This window comes from Oncorhynchus nerka, linkage group LG7 (assembly GCF_034236695.1).
Source record: "Oncorhynchus nerka isolate Pitt River linkage group LG7, Oner_Uvic_2.0, whole genome shotgun sequence".
NCBI lineage: Eukaryota > Metazoa > Chordata > Actinopteri > Salmoniformes > Salmonidae > Oncorhynchus > Oncorhynchus nerka.
The window spans coordinates 39,854,653-39,877,435 of NC_088402.1; the positions used below are offsets into that span (position 1 = coordinate 39,854,653).

The 22,783-nt window shown below is 41.0% G+C and overlaps 1 protein-coding gene across 1 annotated transcript; it reads left to right on the forward strand.

The window, feature by feature from the left end:
- The first annotated feature begins 7,280 nt into the window (after positions 1 to 7,280).
- On the forward strand, positions 7,281 to 22,326 carry LOC115131643 (uncharacterized). Its single transcript, XM_029663509.2, has 8 exons — positions 7,281 to 8,038; positions 12,735 to 12,937; positions 15,122 to 15,226; positions 15,309 to 15,401; positions 15,669 to 15,779; positions 15,920 to 16,043; positions 16,576 to 18,045; positions 18,156 to 22,326. Exons 1-8 carry the CDS (start codon positions 7,699 to 7,701, stop codon positions 20,042 to 20,044), a joined length of 4,335 nt encoding a protein of 1,444 aa, XP_029519369.2. The 5' UTR covers positions 7,281 to 7,698; the 3' UTR covers positions 20,045 to 22,326.
- The last annotated feature ends 457 nt before the right edge of the window (positions 22,327 to 22,783 follow it).

A 22,783-nucleotide genomic window follows, 5' to 3' on the forward strand; every position in this document is an offset into this window, starting at 1 on the left:
TTTTTTTAAAAATCAGCCGTTTCCAGCTACAATAGTAATTTAAAACATTAACAATGTCTACACTGTTTTTCTGATCAATTTTATGTTATTTTAATGGACCATTTTTTTTGTTGCTTTTCTTTCCAAAACAAGGACATTTCTCAGTGAGCCCAAACTTTTGAACGGCAGTGTATGTAAATAAGGTATCTGTTTTTTTTTAGATTTGCTAAAATGTTAAAAAAAAAAAAAAAAAAGTTTTCACATTGTCATTATGGGGTATTGTGTGTGGATTGCTGATTCATTTTTTAAAATACTTTCCGAAGGCACTGTACCTAGGGGCGTGGCTCAGAAAACCAGTCAGCATCTGGTGTGACCACCATTTGCCTTATGCAGCGCAACATCTCCTTCGCATAGAGTTGATCAGGCTGTTGATTGTGGCTTGTGGAATATTGTTCCACACCTCTTCAATGGCTGTGCAAAGTTGCTGGATATTGGCCGGAACTGGAACACGCTGTCGTACACGTCGATCCAGAGCATCCAAAACATGCTCAATTGGTGACATGTCTGGTGAGTATGCAGGACATGGAAGAACTGGGACATTTTCAGCTTCCAGGAATTGTATACAGATCCTTGCGACATCGGGCTGTGCATTATCATGCTGAAACATGAGGTGATGGCGGCAGATGAATGGCACGACAATGGGCCTCAGGATCTCATCACGGTATCAAATTGCCATTGATAAAATGCAATTGTGTTCATTGTCCGTAGCTTATGCTTGCCCATACCATAACCACCCGCAATTTTGTGGCACTCTGTTCACAACGTTGACATCAGCAAACCGCTCGCCTATACGACACCATAAACATGGTCTGCGGTGGTGAGGCCAGTTGGGCGCACTGCCAAATTCTCCAAAACGACGTTGGAGGCGGCTTATGGTAGAAAAAGTAACATTAAATTCTCTGGCAACCTCTCTGGTGGACAATTCTGCAGTCAGCAAGCCAATTACAGGCTAGCTCAAAATTGTTGACATCTGTGGCATTGTGTTGTGTGACTAAAACTGCACATTTTAGAGTGGCCTTTTATTGTCCCCAGCACAACCACGTCTGTGAGATGGATGGATTATAATGGCAAATGGGAAATGCTCACTAACAGGGATGTAAACAAATGTGTACACAGAAATAAGGTTTTTCTGAGTATGGAACAGTTCTGGGATCTTTCATTTCAGCACATGGGACCAACATCCTACATGTTGTGTTTATATATTTGTTCAGTTAGATGAATCACTGTACCGAGTGTTGAAAGGGTTTCCTGACTGTGACTGAAATGGACCTGTTCCTTTAAGCATCACTCTAAGATGTGCATACCATCAATCAATAATACGAAGCTAAGAAAAAGCATTTGTATACAACGTGATAGCAAAAACATTAACATCGGGAGCAATAGCCAGGACCAGATTAAGAAATCATAAACCACGGGGCTTTGTTTAAAAAATGTAAATAAACAAAAACAAGGACGTGTTATGTATGTGACTGTTATTAAATTGTATTTTAAAGGCATGGACATAGCTGGTGTAGCATATTTTAATGTTAGTTGGGTCATTCCTACTATGCGTAGCCTTTTGGACCTCACAATTGTTTGAAAAAGTTATATCTTCAAAAAAATAAAAGTATTCTATTTTTTTTTTTAAAGTACATGTTTGACTTTCAGAAATACATATGGGTCAAGCTCAGGCACTTAAATGTTTAAATTGGGTCATTACCACCACAACAACAAATTACATGATAATAACATTGTTTCAAAAGTTTGTTTTCTTGGTTACCATAGATGTGAATAGTGACAGGGGAGCACATGGATGTCATAAATCAACCAAGAAGAAGACAATGACATATATTTGTATATATAGTGTATGGGGACACCCCTTCAAATGAGTGGATTTGGCTATTTCAGCCACAGCCATTGCTGAAAGGTGTATGAAATTGAGCACAAAGCCATGCGATCTCCATTGACAAACATTGGCTGTAGAATGGCCGGTACTGAAGAGCTCAGTGACTTTCAATGTGGCACCGTCATAGGATGCCACCTTTCCAAACAAGTCAGTTCATCAAATTTCTCCCCTGCTAAAGCTCCCCCGGGTCAACTGTAAGTGCTGTTATTGTGAAGAGGAAACATCTTAGAGCAACAACGATTCAGCCGCGAAGTGATAGGCCACACAAGCTCACAGAACGGGACCGCAGAGTGCTGAAGCACGTAGTGTGTAAAAATGGTCTGTCCTCGGTTGCAACAAACTACCTAGTTCCAAACTGCCTCTGGAAGCAATGTCAGCACAAGAACTGTTCATCTGGATCTTCAGGAAATGGGTTTCCATGCCCGAGCAGCTGCACACAAGCATAAGATCACCATGCGCAATGCCAAGCGTCTACTGGAGTGATGTAAAGCTAGTCGCCATTGGACTCTGGAGCAGTGCAAACGTGTTCTCTGGAGTGTTGAATCACGCTTCACCATTTGTCAGTTCAACGGACAAATCTGGGTTTGGTCGGATGCCAGGAGAACGCTACCTGCCCCAATGCATAGTGCCAACTGATAAGTTTGGTGGAGAAGGAATAATGGTCTGGAACTGTTTTTCATGGTTCGGGCTAGGCCCCTTAAAAATAAATCTTAACACTACAGCATACAATGACATTCTAGACGATTCTGTACTTCCAACTTTGTGGCAACAGTTTGGGAAGGCCCTTTCCTGTCTCAGCATGACAATGCCCCCGTGCACAAAGCGAGGTCCATACAGAAGTGGTTTGTCTATATCGGTGTGGAAGAACTTGACTGGCCTGCACAGAGCCCTGACCTCAACCACATCGAACACCTTTGGGATGAATTGGAACAATGACTGCGAGTCAGGCCTAATCGCCCAACATCAGTGCCTGACCTCACTAATGCTCTTGTGGCTGAATGGAAGCAATTCCCCACAGCAATGTTCCAACATCTAGCGGAAAGCCTTCCCAGAAAAGTGGAGGCTGTTATAGCCGCAGGGTGGACCAACTCCATAATAATGCCCATGATTTTGAAATGAGATGTTTGACGAGCAGGTGTCCACATGCTTTTGGTCAGGTAGTGTATATAAAACGAAATCAGACAAGATCCTATAAGATACCAGGAGTATCTTAGGAAACAAAAAGATACCTCAAAACAAAAGAAAGTGGTGAACTGAAACCCATCTCACAACTTTCCCAGTGAGGAAAAAAAGGGGGGAAAAGGAAGCAACGGAAAATAAACCAATGTAACAGAAGATCAACTATCCAGAAAAGAGTGGTTATGGAGTCATCCCTGTCAAGGAACACACCACCAAAATCACCTGAAGTCTTACAGCTACACAATGATGACCTATCTGCCCCTCAAATGACTCCAAATCTATGTAATTGTTTTGGCCCACAGACTGTGATAATTCAACAGAGGCAGAAAAGCACAACCTTCCACTTCAACCTCCACAGCATCACAGTCATATCCTAGAGCAAATCAGCCCATTGCAGACATATATGAGGGGCTGATTGGAAAGTGGTGTGTTGTGAAATAGGATGAAGATCCTTACCCTGGTATTATACAAGATGTTGATGCAGAGAGCTGTGCTCTAGTCAAAAGTCATGTGGGAGCCAACCGATTATTTTGGCCAATGAGAGAGGACATTGTACAGTATGATACCAACCAGGGAATGTGCTTGGGCTTGTCCCTGAGCCTCATCCAGTGACAAAATGGCATGTGATGCTTGATGGCGCAGTCTGTGAGGAAATTTGGTCTCGTTAAGCAATAGAGTGCATTAAGGGCAAAACCTAATCTTGCATGAGCACACACCTGTCTCATGAGTCTGAATCAATAGACTGCAGCCAGTGAACAATCATGTGTTTACATTTACATTTTACATTTAAGTCATTTAGCAGACGCTCTTATCCAGAGCGACTTACAAATTGGTGCGTTCACCTTAAGACATCCAGTGGAACAGCCACTTTACAATAGTGCATCTAAATCTTTTAAGGGGGGGTGAGAAGGATTACTTTATCCTATCCTAGGTATTCCTGAAAGAGGTGGGGTTTCAGGTGTCTCCGGAAGGTGGTGATTGACTCCGCTGTCCTGGCGTCGTGAGGGAGTTTGTTCCACCATTGGGGGGCCAGAGCAGCGAACAGTTTTGACTGGGCTGCGCGGGAACTGTACTTCCTCAGTGGTAGGGAGGCGAGCAGGCCAGAGGTGGATGAACGCAGTGCCCTTGTTTGGGTGTAGGGCCTGATCAGAGCCTGGAGGTACTGAGGTGCCGTTCCCCTCACAGCTCCGTAGGCAAGCACCATGGTCTTGTAGCGTTTTTGTTTAATGTCAACCAGTGTTTCCAACCTTGTACGTGTATTTATGCCTAATGTATTGAATCCCAAATTGTTCTACAATATGCTGTTTTTTGAGGTTTTGAATGGTCTGTTCTATATCTTCAATAAAATTAAACATGTACAACTGTGACAATGTTTAATGGAATTTTCCATCTGTTGTTTTATATGAAATGTCATTTCCACCACACTAAGTCAGGAAAGGGTGTATTAAATTACAATTGATTTTGATGATTTTTCCCATATGTGAACCTTATATGTACAGTGGGGCAAAAAAGTATTTAGTCAGCCACCAATTGTGCAAGTTCTCCCACTTAAAAAGATGAGAGAGGCCTGTAATTTTCATCATAGGTACACTTCAACTATGACAGACAAAATGAGAAAACAAATCCAGAAAATCACATTGTAGGATTTTTAATGAATCTATTTGCAAATTATGGTGGAAAATAAGTATTTGGTCAATAACAAAAGTTTATCTCAATACTTTGTTATATACCCTTTGTTGGCAATGACAGAGGTCAAACGTTTTCTGTAAGTCTTCACAAGGTTTTCACACACTGCTGCTGGTATTTTGGCCCATTCCTCCATGCAGATCTCCTCTAGAGCAGTGATGTTTTGGGGCTGTTGCTGGGCAACACACTTTCAACTCCCTCCACAGATTTTCTATGAGGTTGAGATCTGGAGACTGGCTAGGCCACTCCAGGACCTTGAAATAGTTCTTACGAAGCCACTCCTTCGTTGCCCGGGTGGTGTGTTTGGGATCATTGTCATGCTGAAAGACCCAGCCACGTTTCATCTTCAATGCCCTTGCTGATGGAAGGAGGTTTTCACTCAAAATCTCACGATACATGGCCCCATTCATTCTTTCCTTAACATGGATCAGTCGTCCTGGTCCCTTTGCAGAAAAACAGCCCCAAAGCATGATGTATCCACCACCATGCTTTACAGTAGGTATGGTGTTCTTGACCAAATACTTATTTTCCACCATAATTTGCAAATAAATTCATAAAAAATCATACAATGTGATTTTCTGGATTTCTTTTCTTCTCATTTTGTCTGTCATAGTTGAAGTGTACCTATGATGAAAATTACAGGCCTCTCTCATCTTTTTAAGTGGGAGAACTTGCACAATTGGTGGCTGACTAAATAGTTTTTTGCCCCACTGTATATCTTGACAGTAAAATAAGCAAGGAGATAAACCAGATGCTTTTCAACTTTCTCTGGAGAAACCGTACCCATTACATTAGGAAAACTGTTGTAATGAACACTTATGGACTGAATTTTCTGGACTTTAGTACTTTAAATAATACTTTTAATATCAATTGGATAAAACAATTCCTAAGAAGACCCACTTCTATCCGGAATTATATTCCTCATCATGTCTTCTCTACTTTTGGTGGCCTTAACTTCATGGTGTTTTGCAATTATAGTATTGACAAAAAAACAGTGAAACTTTCTGCTTTTCATCAGCAGGTTTTCTTGTTATGGTCCTTAATTTATAAACACAATTTTTCTCTACGCAGATATTATATATGGAATAATCTGGATATTTTGTATAAAAATACTTCTTTGTTTTTAGAATATTGGTTCCGAAATAATATCCTATTGGTGAGCCAACTGGTAAATGCAGAGGGTATTTTACTCAGTTATAAGGAATTCTTATCACTTTACAAGGTCCCTGTTAACTTAAAGATTTTGCAATTGTTTTAGACGCCATTCCCTTGGGTGTTGCTCTGTTATTCAGGAACGTGTCAAGACCTGACCCTCAGAGCATACCTTCTATTGACCCTGTTGACTCATCAGTAGGAAATATTTGTTTCTATTTTGGTCCATTCAACAACAGAGCGATATGCACCTTGTTTCAGCAGGATACCTTATGTCATGCCTTATTGGAATGGATTTATTGATAATATCTGTTGGAAAAAAGGTTGGATGTTGCCACACACATACCTACTTGTTAACAAAAATTAAGGAAGTTTCCTTTAAAATTATTCATAAATATTATCCTGCCAACCACTATATGAAGAAGTTTAAAGAAAACATCAACTCAAATTGCTCCTCTTGTAATGACCACCCAGAAACAGTGTTGCATCTTTTTTGGCATTGTATTCATGTAAGAAAACTGTGGCACGACATCAGTAGATTTATAATTGAACACATTTATGAAGATTTTACAATATTGTGGAGAGATGTACTGCTTGGATTCTTTACATACGATAGAAATAAGCGGAAACATTTTTATGTAATTAAATTCATTATTCTTTTGGCCAAATTTCATATACACAAATGTAAATTTACAAAAAAAAAAAAAACATTTTCTTACCTTACAAAAATAAATTGAACTGTATTTTAAGACAGTTAAATACTCTACTAACAAAAAAGCTGTTAGAATTGTAAGTGTATGTATGTCCCTTAAGGTCCTTGTGTAATTGTAATGTGATATTGTACCCCTTAGCTCGATTGTCCATTGTTTATAATCTATATATACTTGTGTTCCCTCATGTACTTTCTGTATTGATTTGTTGTTAATAAAAAACATTTGAGGAAACCAATACAAATCTTTATATTTTTCAAAGTATGGTCTCAGCCACTATTCTATCTTGTCAACAACAGACAGAGTGAAGAAAATATTCAGATAGATGAAAAGCAGTTTCAACGTTTCATTTTCTAAAGCATTCAATATCCAAAAAGTGCTCGTATTTGCAAATCAACCATGTATATGTCACTATGAGGACAACGTCGTAGATGTACTTATTAATAAAGCTGTTGACTGAAGTGCTTTAACTCTTCAACGCCATCATGAATCCCGGAACATATTCCAGTCTGTGCTTGCGAAACAGTCCTCTAATTTAGCTTTTTTGTTGCATCAGACCACTTCCGTATTGAGGTCGTAACTGGTACTTCCTGTTGAAGTTTTTGCTTGTTAATCAAATTTGCCAGATGGAGTACGAGCTTTGTATTCTTCTCTCTAAGTGGAGTAAAATTGATCTAGAGTTTTTTTTCCGCTTATGATAACATTTAACTCAGTGTGCAGACATTGATGCCATCTTCTGGACTGTTTTACTGATACATTTTAATCAAACGTACTTCGGCACGTTAGTTCGTATTACTTTCTATTTATAACATATTTGGCAATATTCAGATTCACAGCACGACTGCAAAGAAGCCCATCTGGGAACGACCATATTTTCTTGTAGATGACGTCATGACGTCACGTCGAAGTAGCCAGCTAAAGAGGGAGTAGTCCACCACTTTGTTTTGTCGACCAAAGCTTTTGGACTTAGCTACTAACACTAATATTAACCTTGTATTATCTAGTTTACTAGTTGCTGTAGCCTACTATCAAAAAACTAGATCGACAATGTCATTGGCAGACGATGTCGGATGGACATGGTCCGCGGATGAGACAAAGGCGCTGATCTCGGTATGGTCAGACGAGCAGATTCTTCTGAAGATGGAGCAAACGTACAGAAACAAACATGTTTACAGCGAAATTTCGGAGCGGTTAAAAGACCTTGGTGTCAAACGGACGTGGAAGCAGTGTCAAAACAAGATGAAGGCCTTGAAGTGGAGATACAGAGAAACACTGAGAAACCCAAGCAGTAGCCGACCGTGTCCGTTCTTTTCTGAACTGCACGAATTTCTCGCCGCCATGCCTGACATGCCTGAGTCCAAGGAAACTGACGAGGAGGAAGATAATGGTAAGAAAATCAGGTTACATTAATAGTTTTCAGTGTCAGACTTGACAATAGTTTTTTTAAACTAAATGGATAGCCAATTATTTAAAAAGAAATGTGGCGCGATATTAATTTCTAGAATTCGCAGTCCAATTCTGATATTTCTTTCAATGGACCAATCATAACAAGCTCAAATATATATATATATATATATATATATATATATATATATATATATATATATATTGATTGATGTGTAAAGATCTGATGTTAATGGTCAAAAGACCAATAATTAGTGGAAAATATATATAAAAATTGGGCTGCCTGTGTAAACCCTGTCATACAGCTCAACATGATAATCTTCAAGAGTTTAAGGCTATGTTTAGACAGGTAGCACAGTTATATTTTTCCCACATTGGTGTTGACCAATCACTTCAGATCTTTTTAAGAACTGATCTGATTAGCTCATTTTCACCAATTAGTGAAAAAAACATCTGTATTGGGCTGTTTGTAAAGAATGTAACCTGTCCCCAGGCTTAATTGGTATCACATATAGGTTCGATATGGCAAGATGGCGCCGACAGACATGGCAGCTCTGCTTCTAGCTCCTAAGCAACTTTGCAGATTTGATTTGTTGAGCGGCTGGTGGGCAAGATTATTTAGAATGGAAATTCGTCCTCTGTCTTTCCCAAAACCCCAGACACACACACATTGAGAGGCACAGTGTGCATGCAGCAACCCTGGGTGGATTAAGTGCCTCGCTCAAAAACACAACAGCAGGGCCCGGTTGGAAAACGTACCTCAATGCAGGGATGGGATGTACTCCAAATTTGACCTAGATCCAAACTGATACGTTGAAGATTTAAATACTGCTCGTTTTTATGAAAAACTGCCCTTTTCGTCCTCATGCTAGCTAGCAGTAGTCACTGAAACCATTTTGGAATGGCATTGTCAGCCAATCAGCTCCTTTGTTGATCAACATGACGTGCCATTCCTAAATGGCTGGTGTGGCTACTGCTAGCTAGCATTAAGGCGAAAAGGTATGTTTTCTGGAAAAACTAGCAGTATTTCAACCCTCTCGATGTATCAGTTTGGATATAGATAAAATTGTAGTGGCACATCCCATCCCTGCATTGAGGTACATTTTCTGACCCATACAGTGCCTTGCGAAAGTATTCGGCCCCCTTGAACTTTGCGACCTATTGCCACATTTCAGGCTTCAAACATAAAGATATAAAACTGTATTTTTTTGTGAAGAATCAACAACAAGTGGGACACAATCATGAAGTGGAACGACATTTATTGGATATTTCAAACTTTTTTAACAAATCAAAAACTGAAAAATTGGGCGTGCAAAATTATTCAGCCCCCTTAAGTTAATACTTTGTAGCGCCACCTTTTGCTGCGATTACAGCTGTAAGTCGCTTGGGGTATGTCTCTATCAGTTTTGCACATCGAGAGACTGAATTTTTTTCCCATTCCTCCTTGCAAAACAGCTCGAGCTCAGTGAGGTTGGATGGAGAGCATTTGTGAACAGCAGTTTTCAGTTCTTTCCACAGATTCTCGATTGGATTCAGGTCTGGACTTTGACTTGGCCATTCTAACACCTGGATATGTTTATTTTTGAACCATTCCATTGTAGATTTTGCTTTATGTTTTGGATCATTGTCTTGTTGGAAGACAAATCTCCGTCCCAGTCTCAGGTCTTTTGCAGACTCCATCAGGTTTTCTTCCAGAATGGTCCTGTATTTGGCTCCATCCATCTTCCCATCAATTTTAACCATCTTCCCTGTCCCTGCTGAAGAAAAGCAGGCCCAAACCATGATGCTGCCACCACCATGTTTGACAGTGGGGATGGTGTGTTCAGGGTGATGAGCTGTGTTGTTTTTACGCCAAACATAACGTTTTGCATTGTTGCCAAAAAGTTCAATTTTGGTTTCATCTGACCAGAGCACCTTCTTCCACATGTTTGGTGTGTCTCCCAGGTGGCTTGTGGCAAACTTTAAACAACACTTTTTATGGATATCTTTAAGAAATGGCTTTCTTCTTGCCACTCTTCCATAAAGGCCAGATTTGTGCAATATACGACTGATTGTTGTCCTATGGACAGAGTCTCCCACCTCAGCTGTAGATCTCTGCAGTTCATCCAGAGTGATCATGGGCCTCTTGGCTGCATCTCTGATCAGTCTTCTCCTTGTATGAGCTGAAAGTTTAGAGGGACGGCCAGGTCTTGGTAGATTTGCAGTGGTCTGATACTCCTTCCATTTCAATATTATCGCTTGCACAGTGCTCCTTAGGATGTTTAAAGCTTGGGAAATCTTTTTGTATCCAAATCCAGCTTTAAACCTCTTCACAACAGTATATCGGACCTGCCTGGTGTGTTCCTTGTTCTTCATGATGCTCTCTGCGCTTTTAACGGACCTCTGAGACTATCACAGTGCAGGTGCATTTATACGGAGACTTGATTACACACAGGTGGATTGTATTTATCATCATTAGTCATTTAGGTCAACATTGGATCATTCAGAGATCCTCACTGAACTTCTGGAGAGAGTTTGCTGCACTGAAAGTAAAGGGGCTGAATAATTTTGCACGCCCAATTTTTCAGTTTTTGATTTGTTAAACAAGTTTGAAATATCCAATAAATGTCGTTCCACTTCATGATTGTGTCCCACTTGTTGTTGATTCTTCACAAAAAATACAGTTTTATATCTTTATGTTTGAAGCCTGAAATGTGGCAAAAGGTCGCAAAGTTCAAGGGAGCCGAATACTTTCGCAAGGCACTGTATCTCACGCCGGTTCCGCAATGTTTTAATCTAACCATGACTGTGTTCTGACCCCAGTGCAGTAGTGTAAACAAGTGTAACGATAGGGTCAGAATTTGCAGGCTAACAAACAGCTGACTGAATTTTTTTATTTTATTTTTTTTACATTTATTTAACTAGGCAAGTCAGTTAAGTACAAATTCTTATTTTCAATGACGGCCTAGGAACAGTGGGTTAACTGCCTGTTCAGGGGAAGAACGGTCGATTTGTACCTTGTCAGCTCGGGGATATGAACTTGTAACCTTTCGGTTGCTAGTCCAACGCTCTAACCACTAGGCTACCCTGACCTAAATGCAGCAGCACACAGGAATATAACCTCTAACCCTGGCAATTTGACTGGTAAACTCATGGGTACACTCGCAATGTTTTAGGGTGAGTTCATAAATCCAGATTCAGAGCGCTGGCTAAAGTTGGCTAGCTTACTACTTTCAGACATGAGAGAACACCTCACTCTGACCATTTTACTTGCTCTAGCAGAGCTGGTTGAGCTGTTTTCATGTTATCTAGAGCATTGGTGACTGTAACTGTGCTGCTGGCAACAATTTAATTGTTTTTTTGCAGACGTTTACTGACACCGGTCATGTTCAACGGTTGTTGCACGTTTGTAAATTAATCCGTTATTCTGCACACTGAAATCGAAGTAGATGGCCAAAGTGATTTTACCAACGCACCCTTAAAATCACATGCACAATTGCAGTGAAAAATGCCTTTCTTGTATGCTCTAACCCCAACAATGCATTAATCATAACAATGTAATACAAAAAAAGCAAGCTCGAACAAAACACGTGAGATATAGAAATAAGAACATGATAAAGTAAGCATACTATATACAGGGTCAGTTCCAGTACCATATTTACAATGTGAAGGGATACTGCATCGATAGAGGTAGATAGAGGGGTAAGGTGGGCATCAGGATATATGATTAACATAGTAGTAGCAGCTTATATGATGATAGTCAGTATAAATGTGTGTGTGCGTGCAAGTGATCGAGTGTTTGTATGTAGAATGTTCATTCAAATTATGTTAACTAATGTGGCTCATGCAATGGACTGTATTACATTTTTAAAAATTTTTGTAATGTCAGTTGAGTTGAATCCAAAAATCACAGCACATATTTTACTTCCTGCTTTGCAATGGCCGCCAGTTCACCATCATTGAATTGAATGGAGACGTCCATTGTATTTCTATGGCAGCACATGCAGTCAGGAGCGGAGGCGAGGACAAAATATGGGTCAACGTTTTTTGAACCATTATCATGGTGACCTCGATCATTTGGCTGTCCAATTACAGTCATCCAAAATTCCATGACAGTCACAGCCCTAATTGGATTAAATGTTGGGTATTTCAAAACTGAAAAATAAGATTCTCATCCTCCGAATACGGATTTGATAATCCAGTCTGACCTTTAATCAGGATTAGGTTAGGTTGGTTTTAATGCAGGAAATCCATATAATCTTGATCTCACTAGAAGGGTGGATTCAGGATGGATTTAGAAAGTAGAAAGGCACTACTGTGATATTTCTTGGTAATTAAGGTGGGGATGCTTAAAAAAACTTTCTTACATCTGAAAACCAAAGCTTCATTATGTTCAATTTATTGCAGTATAGGTCAGTTGTTATATTGAGAAGTGTCAAATAAATGCATGTAGGCTACTTATAAGTGAAATGCAGGCTTTATTATTTATAATGTAGTTAACTAATTTCTGTTTCATTATGCCAGTGTAGACGTAGGAACATAACCTGTCCAGTAGATGGCTAGCCACTAGGCTACTGCCACCCACATTTAGCTACGCAGCAACAAAACCACTCCATGACGTGTAAAATCTGATCATCTGTATGTGGCAATCGCAATAAAAGATGGCCTGGAACGTCACCAAATGTTTTCTTTCCAACCAGGTTTTCCTCTTCCTCTGTCGTCTCTGCGCCTTTTGGTTCCTCCACTGCGGCTGGTGTCGGCAGCTCTATGGCAAGTTGTTCAGCGGAGAGACACAATGGACTACGGGTTGGTGGAGGAGTTTGCCACCACTGTGTTGGAGATGATCCCTGATCTGATGAGTTACAGAGAGAAAGTCCAACTCATCATGGGGCTGCGAGCACAGGTGAGAGATGGAGGGGTGTGACTGAAGTAGAACGTAGGGTGACATTTGTGTGCATGCAGGGCTCCCTTGAGAAAGAGACCTTGGGCTCAATGGGACTCCTGGTTAACATAAAGGTAAAATAAAACAAATCCGGTAACACTTTACTATAAGGTTCCACTTGTAAAGGGGTTATAATTATGTTATTAACATTTCATCATTTGTAAATGCATTATAAATCATGAACAAATAGTTATATCGCATTGGTCAAAATAGTGCATTAACTGGTCTGTGTTTGCCAAATATTGAGCCAATATTTAAATCCAGTTATTAACAATGTTTAAATGCACTTAAAACATACCTTTAAGATGAATTCTTATGTACCATCATACAACCTTCTATTCAATAGTTGCACAGTTGAACAGTTAGTTATTTGCATTGGTGCTCTGTCCCAGGAACAGAAGAGGTTGTTTTTCATGATTTGAAACCTTGGCCAAATTTACATTCAGGACATTATTCAATCATCATTCCCAACATATTACCACTTACCAGATTATATCAATACACTTACCACTTCTCTGTGATAGTCCAAGTATGGGGAATGCTCTGGTGTGAAATGGTAACCGTAATACTTTTGTTTGGTGAAACAGTGGAGGTATCTTCACACAATGCTTAATGTTTTGATCTTCATACCCACCATTCATTGACTGAACAAGTTCAGTGTCATCTTCTGTCATGTACGGTACCAGTCAAACGTTTGGACACACCTACTCATTCCAGGGTTTTTCTTTATTTTTTTTCTATTTTCTACTTTGTAGAATAATAGTAAAGACATGAAAACCTATGAAATAACACATATGGAATCATGTAGTAACCGCAAAAGTGTTAAACAAATCTAAATATCTCTTGGCTTCCTCTCAACCAGCTTCATGAAAATGCATTTCAATTAACAGGTGTGCCTTGTTAATTTGTGGAATTTCTTTCCTAAGTAATCAACAGGATTTTTGTATCCAAAAGTGAAACAAGTTGTAGAGAATGTACACTCTTTTTTTTTTTTTTCTTCTTGTGAACGTTTCTTTCACGCAATCTCTTCTTTCTGGCCTTTGCACGCTTTTCATAGCCATGTCCATCCTGATTCTTCATGACGCACTATGGGTCGCATTATGGGTGCGTTCGTAAATTCACTCTGGAGTGCCAGGGAGAGCTCAGAGTGCTCTCTGGGCATTTGTAAATTGCCCGTTTTGCTCTCGGAGCGTTTCGAACACAGACTGGTCGCTCTGGCCTAGGAGTAGGGTTGATCCAAGAGTTGTGACCTCACAAAGGCAGTCAAGCTAACTGGCTAACGTTAGCTAGCTTGCTAGCTACTTCCATACATAAATGAGAGAACACCTCACTGGCCATTTTACTTGCCCTAGCAGAGCTGGTTAAGCTGTTTTCATGTTATCCAGAGTGTTGGTAACTGTGCTGCTGGCAACAATTTAATCAAGCTTTTCCCCCCCGATGTTTACTGACACCGGCCATATTTAACAGGTGTCGAGCGTTTGGTAGATTCATCAGTTATTCTGCCCTCTGGCACACAGACAAGAGTACTCTGAAATCGGGGAGATAGCCAGAGTGAATTTACAAACCTGCCCTATGTCTGTGTCAACACGTAATTCTGGGCACGTTCCAGGTCGTCTTTATTTCAAACACGTTTCACAGATGTGCACATCTCACAAAGTCTTGGGAATTTCTCCAAAACCAGCAAACCACACCAATAATATGGCTTGAGTTCTTCAGAGGAGGCGTTCATCCCTGGAATAAATAAGTGTACCAATTAATCATCAAGGTTTCAAATGTGGGGCTATTGGTCTGAAAACAAACCATATGGGTAATGTGTTAGGAATGAGGATATAGTAATGTCCTTGATGTAAATTTGACCGGGGCATCAGGGTTTCAAAGGTGGGTCAAGACACATTATGAAAACCCACCTCTTCTCTTCCTGGGACAGAGAAACAATGCAATCACACTCAAAAGTGAGAAAATAATTTTACCTATGCAACCATTGAAAATAAGGTTGCACGATGATACGTAAAGGTTCAATATTATACGCATTTGTAAGTGCATTTACATACTGTCTAACACTTACTGTAACATTCTTCTACCATACTCTCTGCCGGATTGGTTTGCATCTAAAATGCCTCAGTGTTACCTGTTTGTTGTTGACAGCTGGTTCTGGAGTTGTGTCGCTCTGATTGTTCAGCCGACCCGGAGACCATCCAGCCACACCTGAGCAGGATGAGGACCTGCATCATCACTCATAGAGAAAAGGAGGTGAGTGCCACTCAAGTGATCAAGCCTTGTGGCTCTGTTGGCTAGGTTAATTTACTAACTGTGTTGTGTATACTTGCTGTAGATAGATACAGAGGTGGAGGCATCGGAATCAAACTTCTTGGAACTCGTCCAAACTCTTCTAGATGACCCAATTGAGAGGGAACACTTCTTCCAGGTTGGTGTGAGAACAATGTTTCTGCTAAACAGACATTTAAATCAGAGGTAAACTGTACAGCAGTGTGTGCACAATCTGTTCCACGTCTTATTCCATCGAAGTCCTCGTTACTGGCTTACTCAGTAATGCTGAACCCCAACCTGCATTAGCTAATATTGAGTAGACTTGTATAGCCATTAATGATGTCAATAGGATGCCTCACACTCAATTAAGGCATTCGTTTAATCTGTTATACACCACTCAGATACACTCTAATGTTTCTTCTAGGATGTTTTTCCAGAAGAATTTGGGTCCAGTTATGACGCAGCACTGCAGACTCTGATGTGGGAGTTCCTCATCAGGCTGGAGAAATTGCTTCCAACGCCAACCTTTCAACAGGTAGATGCAATTTGGGAAGAGCCAATTGTGGCAACCTTGGCCGATTTTGAGTTGTTATATTGCGGAGTCTACCATACCTTACTTTTGTCATTTGGTCCATTTGAATTTGTTGCTCATTTTAAGCCACCTCCCCTTCACAGACTGTATCATGGCTCAGACCTGCCCCCTCTGTGCTGAAGGAGTGTGCACATTCTGTGACTCAACCTCAGCCTTTGAAGACTCTTCTCCAGCACAACAGATGCCATGGCCATTTGTTCACTAATGGTAGGCTTTTTTCCCAGCTCTGTTTTCATACAGTGGCAAATAAGTTTTTCATTACGTTTTTAAATGTAACGAGACTAACGGGCTGCAACACTGGACGTGTAACCGTTGTAGAGACGCTCCCATTTGTTTTGAAAGGAATCGTGGGCGTAAGCAGCGAGGGTTCTGGGGGGAATTTATGCTTTGTTTCTATTTTCAAGATATTGATTTGGTAAACATCTGAGGGATGGAGTTGGAAAAATGTAACCGCTCTCATACTCATAGACAAAGCTATGGATACAAGAACTGACCGTCCATACCAAAATTATAGTTTTAACCATGATTTGAGGCTATAAAGTGAGGCTATAAAATTGAGTAAAACAAACCTACATTTTCATTTTGATGGGCTACGACAGTTGAACTAAGCTCATGAGGCATTTATAAGTTATATTCTTCAAGAACCATATATCATCACCGCATATGTCATTCAAATCCCAAAATGTATGTAGCAATCACAGGCAGACTAAATATTTATATTTTTTCCCCAATGTTTCAGCTCCGTCATCTGGTGCCGACGATCGTATCCTCTCTTCACTGTCTCACTCGCTCTCAGAGAGGATAGAAATGGACATTGGTGAAGCACGCTCACATAGCCAGTGTGCATCCAGAAAGGAAAGGGACACTTTGATAGAGCACGATAATGTGGAGAAGGAGCTGGGGATGAGTTTGGACACGGTTAAGAAGGCAGTGGAAATGGTGGATGGAAGAACGGAGGAATGGGGAGAGAACGACTATGAGGAGAGACATGACTTGGCTTATGATGTTTTAAAGGTAGAGATTGTAGACGGAGAAGACATGTCCTCAACATCATCGATGACCGCAGACGACGTTGGATGGACCTGCTGGACACCTGAGGAGACAAAGTCACTAATCTCTATATGGTCGGACGAACAGATTCTTCATAAGATGGAGCAAAGCTATAGAAAAAAACATGTTTACAGTGAAATTTCGGAGTGTCTAAAGGAGCTTGGTATCAAAAAGACAACCAAGCAGTGCCACAATAAGATAAAAGCCTTGAAGTGGCGCTACAGAGAAACACTGAGGAACCCAAGTAGCCGACCGTGTCCGTTCTTTTCTAAACTGCACAATTTTCTTGCCACGGTGCCTGATATGCCGGAGTCCAAGGAAACTGGCAAGGTTTCAGATGGAGGAGTCATGTCTTTGGATCGAGATAAAGGGCCTTCTGTGGCTGTCGAGTTGGCGCCTCAATGTGAGAAAATGGTTTCCAGAAAAGTGAAATGCAAGACACTCCCCGGAGAGCAAGCCAACGAGAAAAAAGAGGATGAAACATTTTGCATCCGTCAAAGTGACAGCAAGATGAAAAGCCCCCCCAAAAAACATTGTCGCAAACAGATGGTTGAAGACGTGTCTTCGACAACCTCGGCAGACAATGACACACGGACCTGGACCCTGGAGGGGACGAAAGCACTGATCTCCGTGTGGTCAAACAAACAGGTTCTTCAGATGATGGAGCAAAGTTACCGGAAAAAACATGCGTACAGTGAAGTTTCCGAGCGGCTAAAGGTCATTGGCATTAAAAGGACGTGGAAGCAGTGCCAATCAAAGATGAAGCACATGAAGCACAGCTACAGACAAGCACTGAGGAACCCAAGCAGTAGTGGCCGGGCGACCTGTCCGTTCTTTTCTGAACTGCACACGTTTCTCGCCAACATGCCTGATATGCCTGATTCCAAGGGAACTGGCAAGGTTTCAGATGGCGAAGTCTTATCTTCGGATCAGGATGAAGGTCCTTCTGTGGAGTTGGAGCATCTACATGAGAAAGGGGCTTCTAGAAAAGTCAAAGTCAAGGCACTCCCCGGAGAGCAAACAGAAGAGCGAAATGGGGATGAATGTGACGGCAGAATGAATATTGGAAGGAAACAACAGGTGGTTGAAGACGTGTCTGATTTAGAACTTCAGCCCGTAGTGCTGCTGACCCAACTTGATGACAACAGTCTCATGACAGGTGAGTAAAACAGCATTTCAAAAAAAAATATATATATATCCAAGGCTCAAGTTAGAGGTGAGAGTGACATCTGTAACCTTTTAACAATGGTACTTCTCTTCCAACACCAGCCGGTGCTCCAGGTCCTGTCTCCCATACCACAGAGCAGTCTCCTAAAAGAAGCAAGCGTGCCAAAATTTGCTCCTTATGTGGGAAGAGTTTTGTTGAAGCGAAGGATTTGACAACACACATGCGAACTCACACCGAGCAGAGCCCTCACCAGTGCACCCAGTGTGGGGAAGGCTTTGACCACCAGGACGACTTCCAAAAACATCAGCAGAATGAGTGTGAGGAGATGATGAAACGACAGGAGGTCAATGAGCGCCAGCATGGAAAGAATGACAGGATATCGGGACAGTCCAGTAATGCAAGTAGTGATCCCAAAACGTGCCACCTATGCCATAAGACCTTTGAGTTTCAATATATGTTGAGAAGTCATCTTATTATATTTCACAAAGGCAAAAGACTTTTTAAGTGTCCTCTTTGTCTGAAGGGTTTTGCCTTCCTCCGTGATTTGAAGAAACACCAGAGTAACAAAAGAGGTTGTCCTACAAGTGCATCCGTCAAAAAAAGGAAGGAGCTGAGATCAAAAAGCCCTCCTGCTCGCATCATTCCAGAACTTTCCTCAAACGCAAATTATTCCAAAACGTGCCCTGTATGCCATGCAACGTTTTCACAAACGTCTAGTTTGAAAAGCCACTTTCTTCACCATCACGCCCCAGACAAAAGCCGCTTTAAGTGTCCCAGTGCTTCGATGGCTTTCGTATCCCACAGTCAAAGGAAGAGACACCAGCAGAGCAAAAGAGGTTGTCGGTTAGAGAGAGTTTACAAACATGCGACTAAGCCAGCATGGTCACTGGCTCCAAGGGAAAATAAAAATGACATTCCTCAGCCTTCCAGTACAGCAACCCAGGAACCACCAATCTCTCAAGCCGCCACCACTACAGCACAGTCCTCTAATAAAAAGACAATTCCTAAAGCATGTCCTCTATGCCATAAGACTTTTAAATTTGAAGCTACAATGGTAAGGCACATTGCTTCACACCAAAAGGAAAGTCTCAACAAGTGCCCTGACATCTTGAAGTGCACATTTTGTGACGAGATCTTTTCTCAGGGCATGGACCTGAAGAGCCACTACAGTCGTACTCATCAATTTACGGGACCGTTCCCCTGTCCTTCTTGTCAGAAGACTTTTGTTTCGTTAACTGAGCTGCGCTTACATCAGAGAAATGAGTCCACTCCTTACCAGTGCTCAGTGTGCCAGCGATTATTCCGAACACAGTATACCCTGACTATTCACGAGCGAATTCACACAGGGGAGAAACCATTCCTCTGCGCTGAGTGTGGAAAGGGTTTCCGGAGTGAAAAACTACTGCAATCACACTCTAAGAGTCATGTCGAGGGAAAACCCCACGCTTGCGCCACTTGTGGGAAAAGGTTCCAGAGAAAAGAGCTATTGAAACAACACATGTTGCATCACACAGATGCTGCTTTCATCTGCCCAGACTGTGGGAAGAAGTTTTTTCAGTTGGTATGGTTAAGAAGGCATATGTTAATGCACACTGGCGAGAGACCGTTCCTCTGTGACCTCTGTGGAAAGGGTTTCAAATCTACGGCTGAATTGAGGATTCACACCCGGACACACACTGGAGAACGGCCATTCAAGTGTCCAGAATGTGGCAAAGGTTGTAGGCAGAAGAGTGAGCTGCAGGAGCATCTGCGGAGGCACACAGGGGAGCGGCCGTATCCGTGCACAGTGTGCGATAAACGCTTTTATGTCAGCAAAGATAGAAAACGACATATGCTCATCCATACTGGAGAGAAGCCGTTTAAATGTCAAGCATGTGGCATGGCGTTCAACCGTAAAGCACTTTTGAGGGTACACCAAAAAAACAAGTCGTGTTTATATAGCCACACAAGTCCCCTACATTACACTCCCCTACATTACACGTCATTGTAATGTTGGGGATTTGTGTGGCGTGATCAGTGTTGGGATTCATTACTTAGAAAAGTAATCTATTGTTAGGTTTAAGAAAATTCATCTTGTCAAGTTACAGTATGGTTGCATGGAAAGTAATATATTACATGTGACTTGTTGCAAGTGTTGTTGTTTTTCTTCTGCGCTGGTCATTCAGCACCATGGAGCTCCACTATAGGCCTCCCTGTATCAGATGAGCAAAGCCACCCCTAAGGCGCTGTCCTAGGTGCTGAATCCTTCATTCACAATTACAATTGATAGCCTGATATTGTCACCCATCGGACTTGTGAATTTAATCTGATCTTTAGACTGCATCTATTGTTGTTGTTGTTGTTATTATTATTATTATTATTATTATTATATGTGTGAAATTATTTTCAATGTAGTTTCGATTGGCCGTTAGTCAACTGTTGGGTGACGGAAAGGCAGCGTGGGAAAAAATAAATACATGTCCTCCTAAAAGTGCTTAGAACACACTCTTGATTGTTATATCGAAAATTCTAACGTCAGTCAGTGTGTTAAATAGACTTATTCAGGAAAAGTCGAGGACAGAGGAGGTATGACTTTATTACAGTGCATTTTGTGTAGGGTTCATATGACACGGTTTGCATTCACGTTCAGCAGGTTAATGCGCCGGGTATTTGCAGTCATCCTTGTTGTCACTTGACAGCCTTTATTTAGTGGCTTTAATGTACATTTCGTTTCGTAAAGCTGCCTAAATGTTTATGGCCAATAGGCCTATTCCTTTGTATATTAAAATAGAATGTTTGTTGTGATCAAACATTGGATTTATCAGACATTTTGATTGTTTACATGGACATTTTGTAAGAGCACTTGGAAATATTGTTTAGGCATGTGCATCTTTTGTTTATTATCATAATGCCTATAGATTTCTCCTCTTTCACGCATTTCTGGAACTTAGGCTTCCAGCTTTTGTGCCTTTCTGCATGACCTCCAGATGCTATTTCAGATTTGATGTGGTGTTTCTGGATGAAGAGATCAATGCTTGCTGCCTGTGCAGAGTTTGCATTTGACTAAAACGTTGTCCTCTTTCTCTTCGATTAAGTAAAAGTAATGGGAGTATTTCCACAAGGAAAAGGATAAGTAGGGTAACAACACAGCTGCCATCTATGTATCTATATATATATCTCAGCAAAAAAATAAACATCCTCACTGTCAACTGTGTTTATTTTCAGCAAATTAACATGTGTAAATATTTGTATGAACATAACAAGATTCAACAACTGAGACATAAACGGAATAAGTTCCACAGACATGTGACTAACAGAAATTGAATAATGTGTCCCTGAACAAAGGGGGTCCAAATCAAAAGTAACAGTCAGTATCTGGTGTGGCCACCAGCTGCATTAAGTACTGCAGTGCATCTCCTCATGGACTGCACCAGATTTGTGAGTTCTTGCTGTGAGATGTTACCCCACTCTTCCACCAAGGCACCTGCAAGTTCCCGGACATTTCTGGGGGGGAATGGCCCTAGCCCTCACCCTCCAATCATACAGGTCCCAGATGTGCTCAATGGGATTGAGATCCAGGCTCTTCGCTGGCCATGGCAGAACACTGGCATTCCTGTCTTGCAGGAAATCATGCACAGAACGAGCAGTATTGCTGGTGGCATTACCAAACCTAGCACCTACTGCCATACCTCAGGTTTTCAAGTCCGGAGACAGAGATGACCATGCAAAATGGCTTTCAAAGGCACTTCAATCTTTTGTTTTGCCCATTCACCCTCTGAATGGTCCACATACACAATCCATGCCTCAATTGTCTCGAGGCTTTAAAATCCTTCTTTAACTTGTCTCCTCCCCTTCATCTACACTGATTTGAAGTGGATTTAACAGGTGACATCAATAAGGGATCATAGCATTCATCTGGTCAGTCTATTTCATGGGAGGAACATGTTTTGTACACTCAATGTATAACACGTGGAGAGATATAATGATAATGAAAGTAAAGGACTCGTTACTTGAAAAAAGCAACTATTACAATATTTGAAGATAACTCGTTATATTACTCCGTTACTCACAAAAGTAATATATTACTGTAACGCGTTACCTCCAACACTCGCCTCGATGAGCATTCGCTTGATGTTTTTATAGCATTAATGTCTTGTCTTTGTTGAAGGTAGCATTATTGTTCTTATTCCAAGATAAATCACTCTGTGCCAGGTGTTGAAAGGGTTTCCTGTCTGTGACCGTACTGGGCCTGCATTTCTTTTTTGGGTACCTAAATAAAAATGTAATAAAGGATTCTTCTTCTTGTTATTGGGAGGTGGGGAATATGATTAAATGGTTTATAAGCATAGCCTATATCCTGTAAGCGTAGGGCGAACAGCTAGTATAATCGAGGCTCAGGAGAAATTCAAACTACACTGGGGTCTGAAATTGACGCCTTTTGATAAAGGTGAGCAATAACGACTGTTTAAAATTAATCATTTAAATACTGAGCTATAGCGTGCACATTTTCTTGTTGCAAAATTATATTTTATACTAATACAATTGCTCGGGTAAAGACATTTTTTATAACAAGTAATATTTTTTTCTTCTCAAAGGTAGTGGTCAAAATGATTAACACCCCTGTTTTCAATTCCTTTTCAATGCCTCACCTTGTGAGGATAATGACACTGAACATTTTTCTAAAATGTTTTATGAGTTGGAGAACACATTGGGGGGGGGGGGGCAAAGGTGATTCGAAATTATGCAGTCA

Coding starts and splice junctions, on each gene's coding strand:
- LOC115131643 (XM_029663509.2), top strand. CDS start 7,699: ATGTCATTGGCAGACGATGTCGGATGGACATGGTCCGCGGATGAGACA. Junction 12,938..15,121: donor TCATGGGGCTGCGAGCACAG/GTGAGAGATGGA, acceptor TGTTGTTGACAG/CTGGTTCTGGAGTTGTGTCG. Junction 15,227..15,308: donor TCACTCATAGAGAAAAGGAG/GTGAGTGCCACT, acceptor TACTTGCTGTAG/ATAGATACAGAGGTGGAGGC.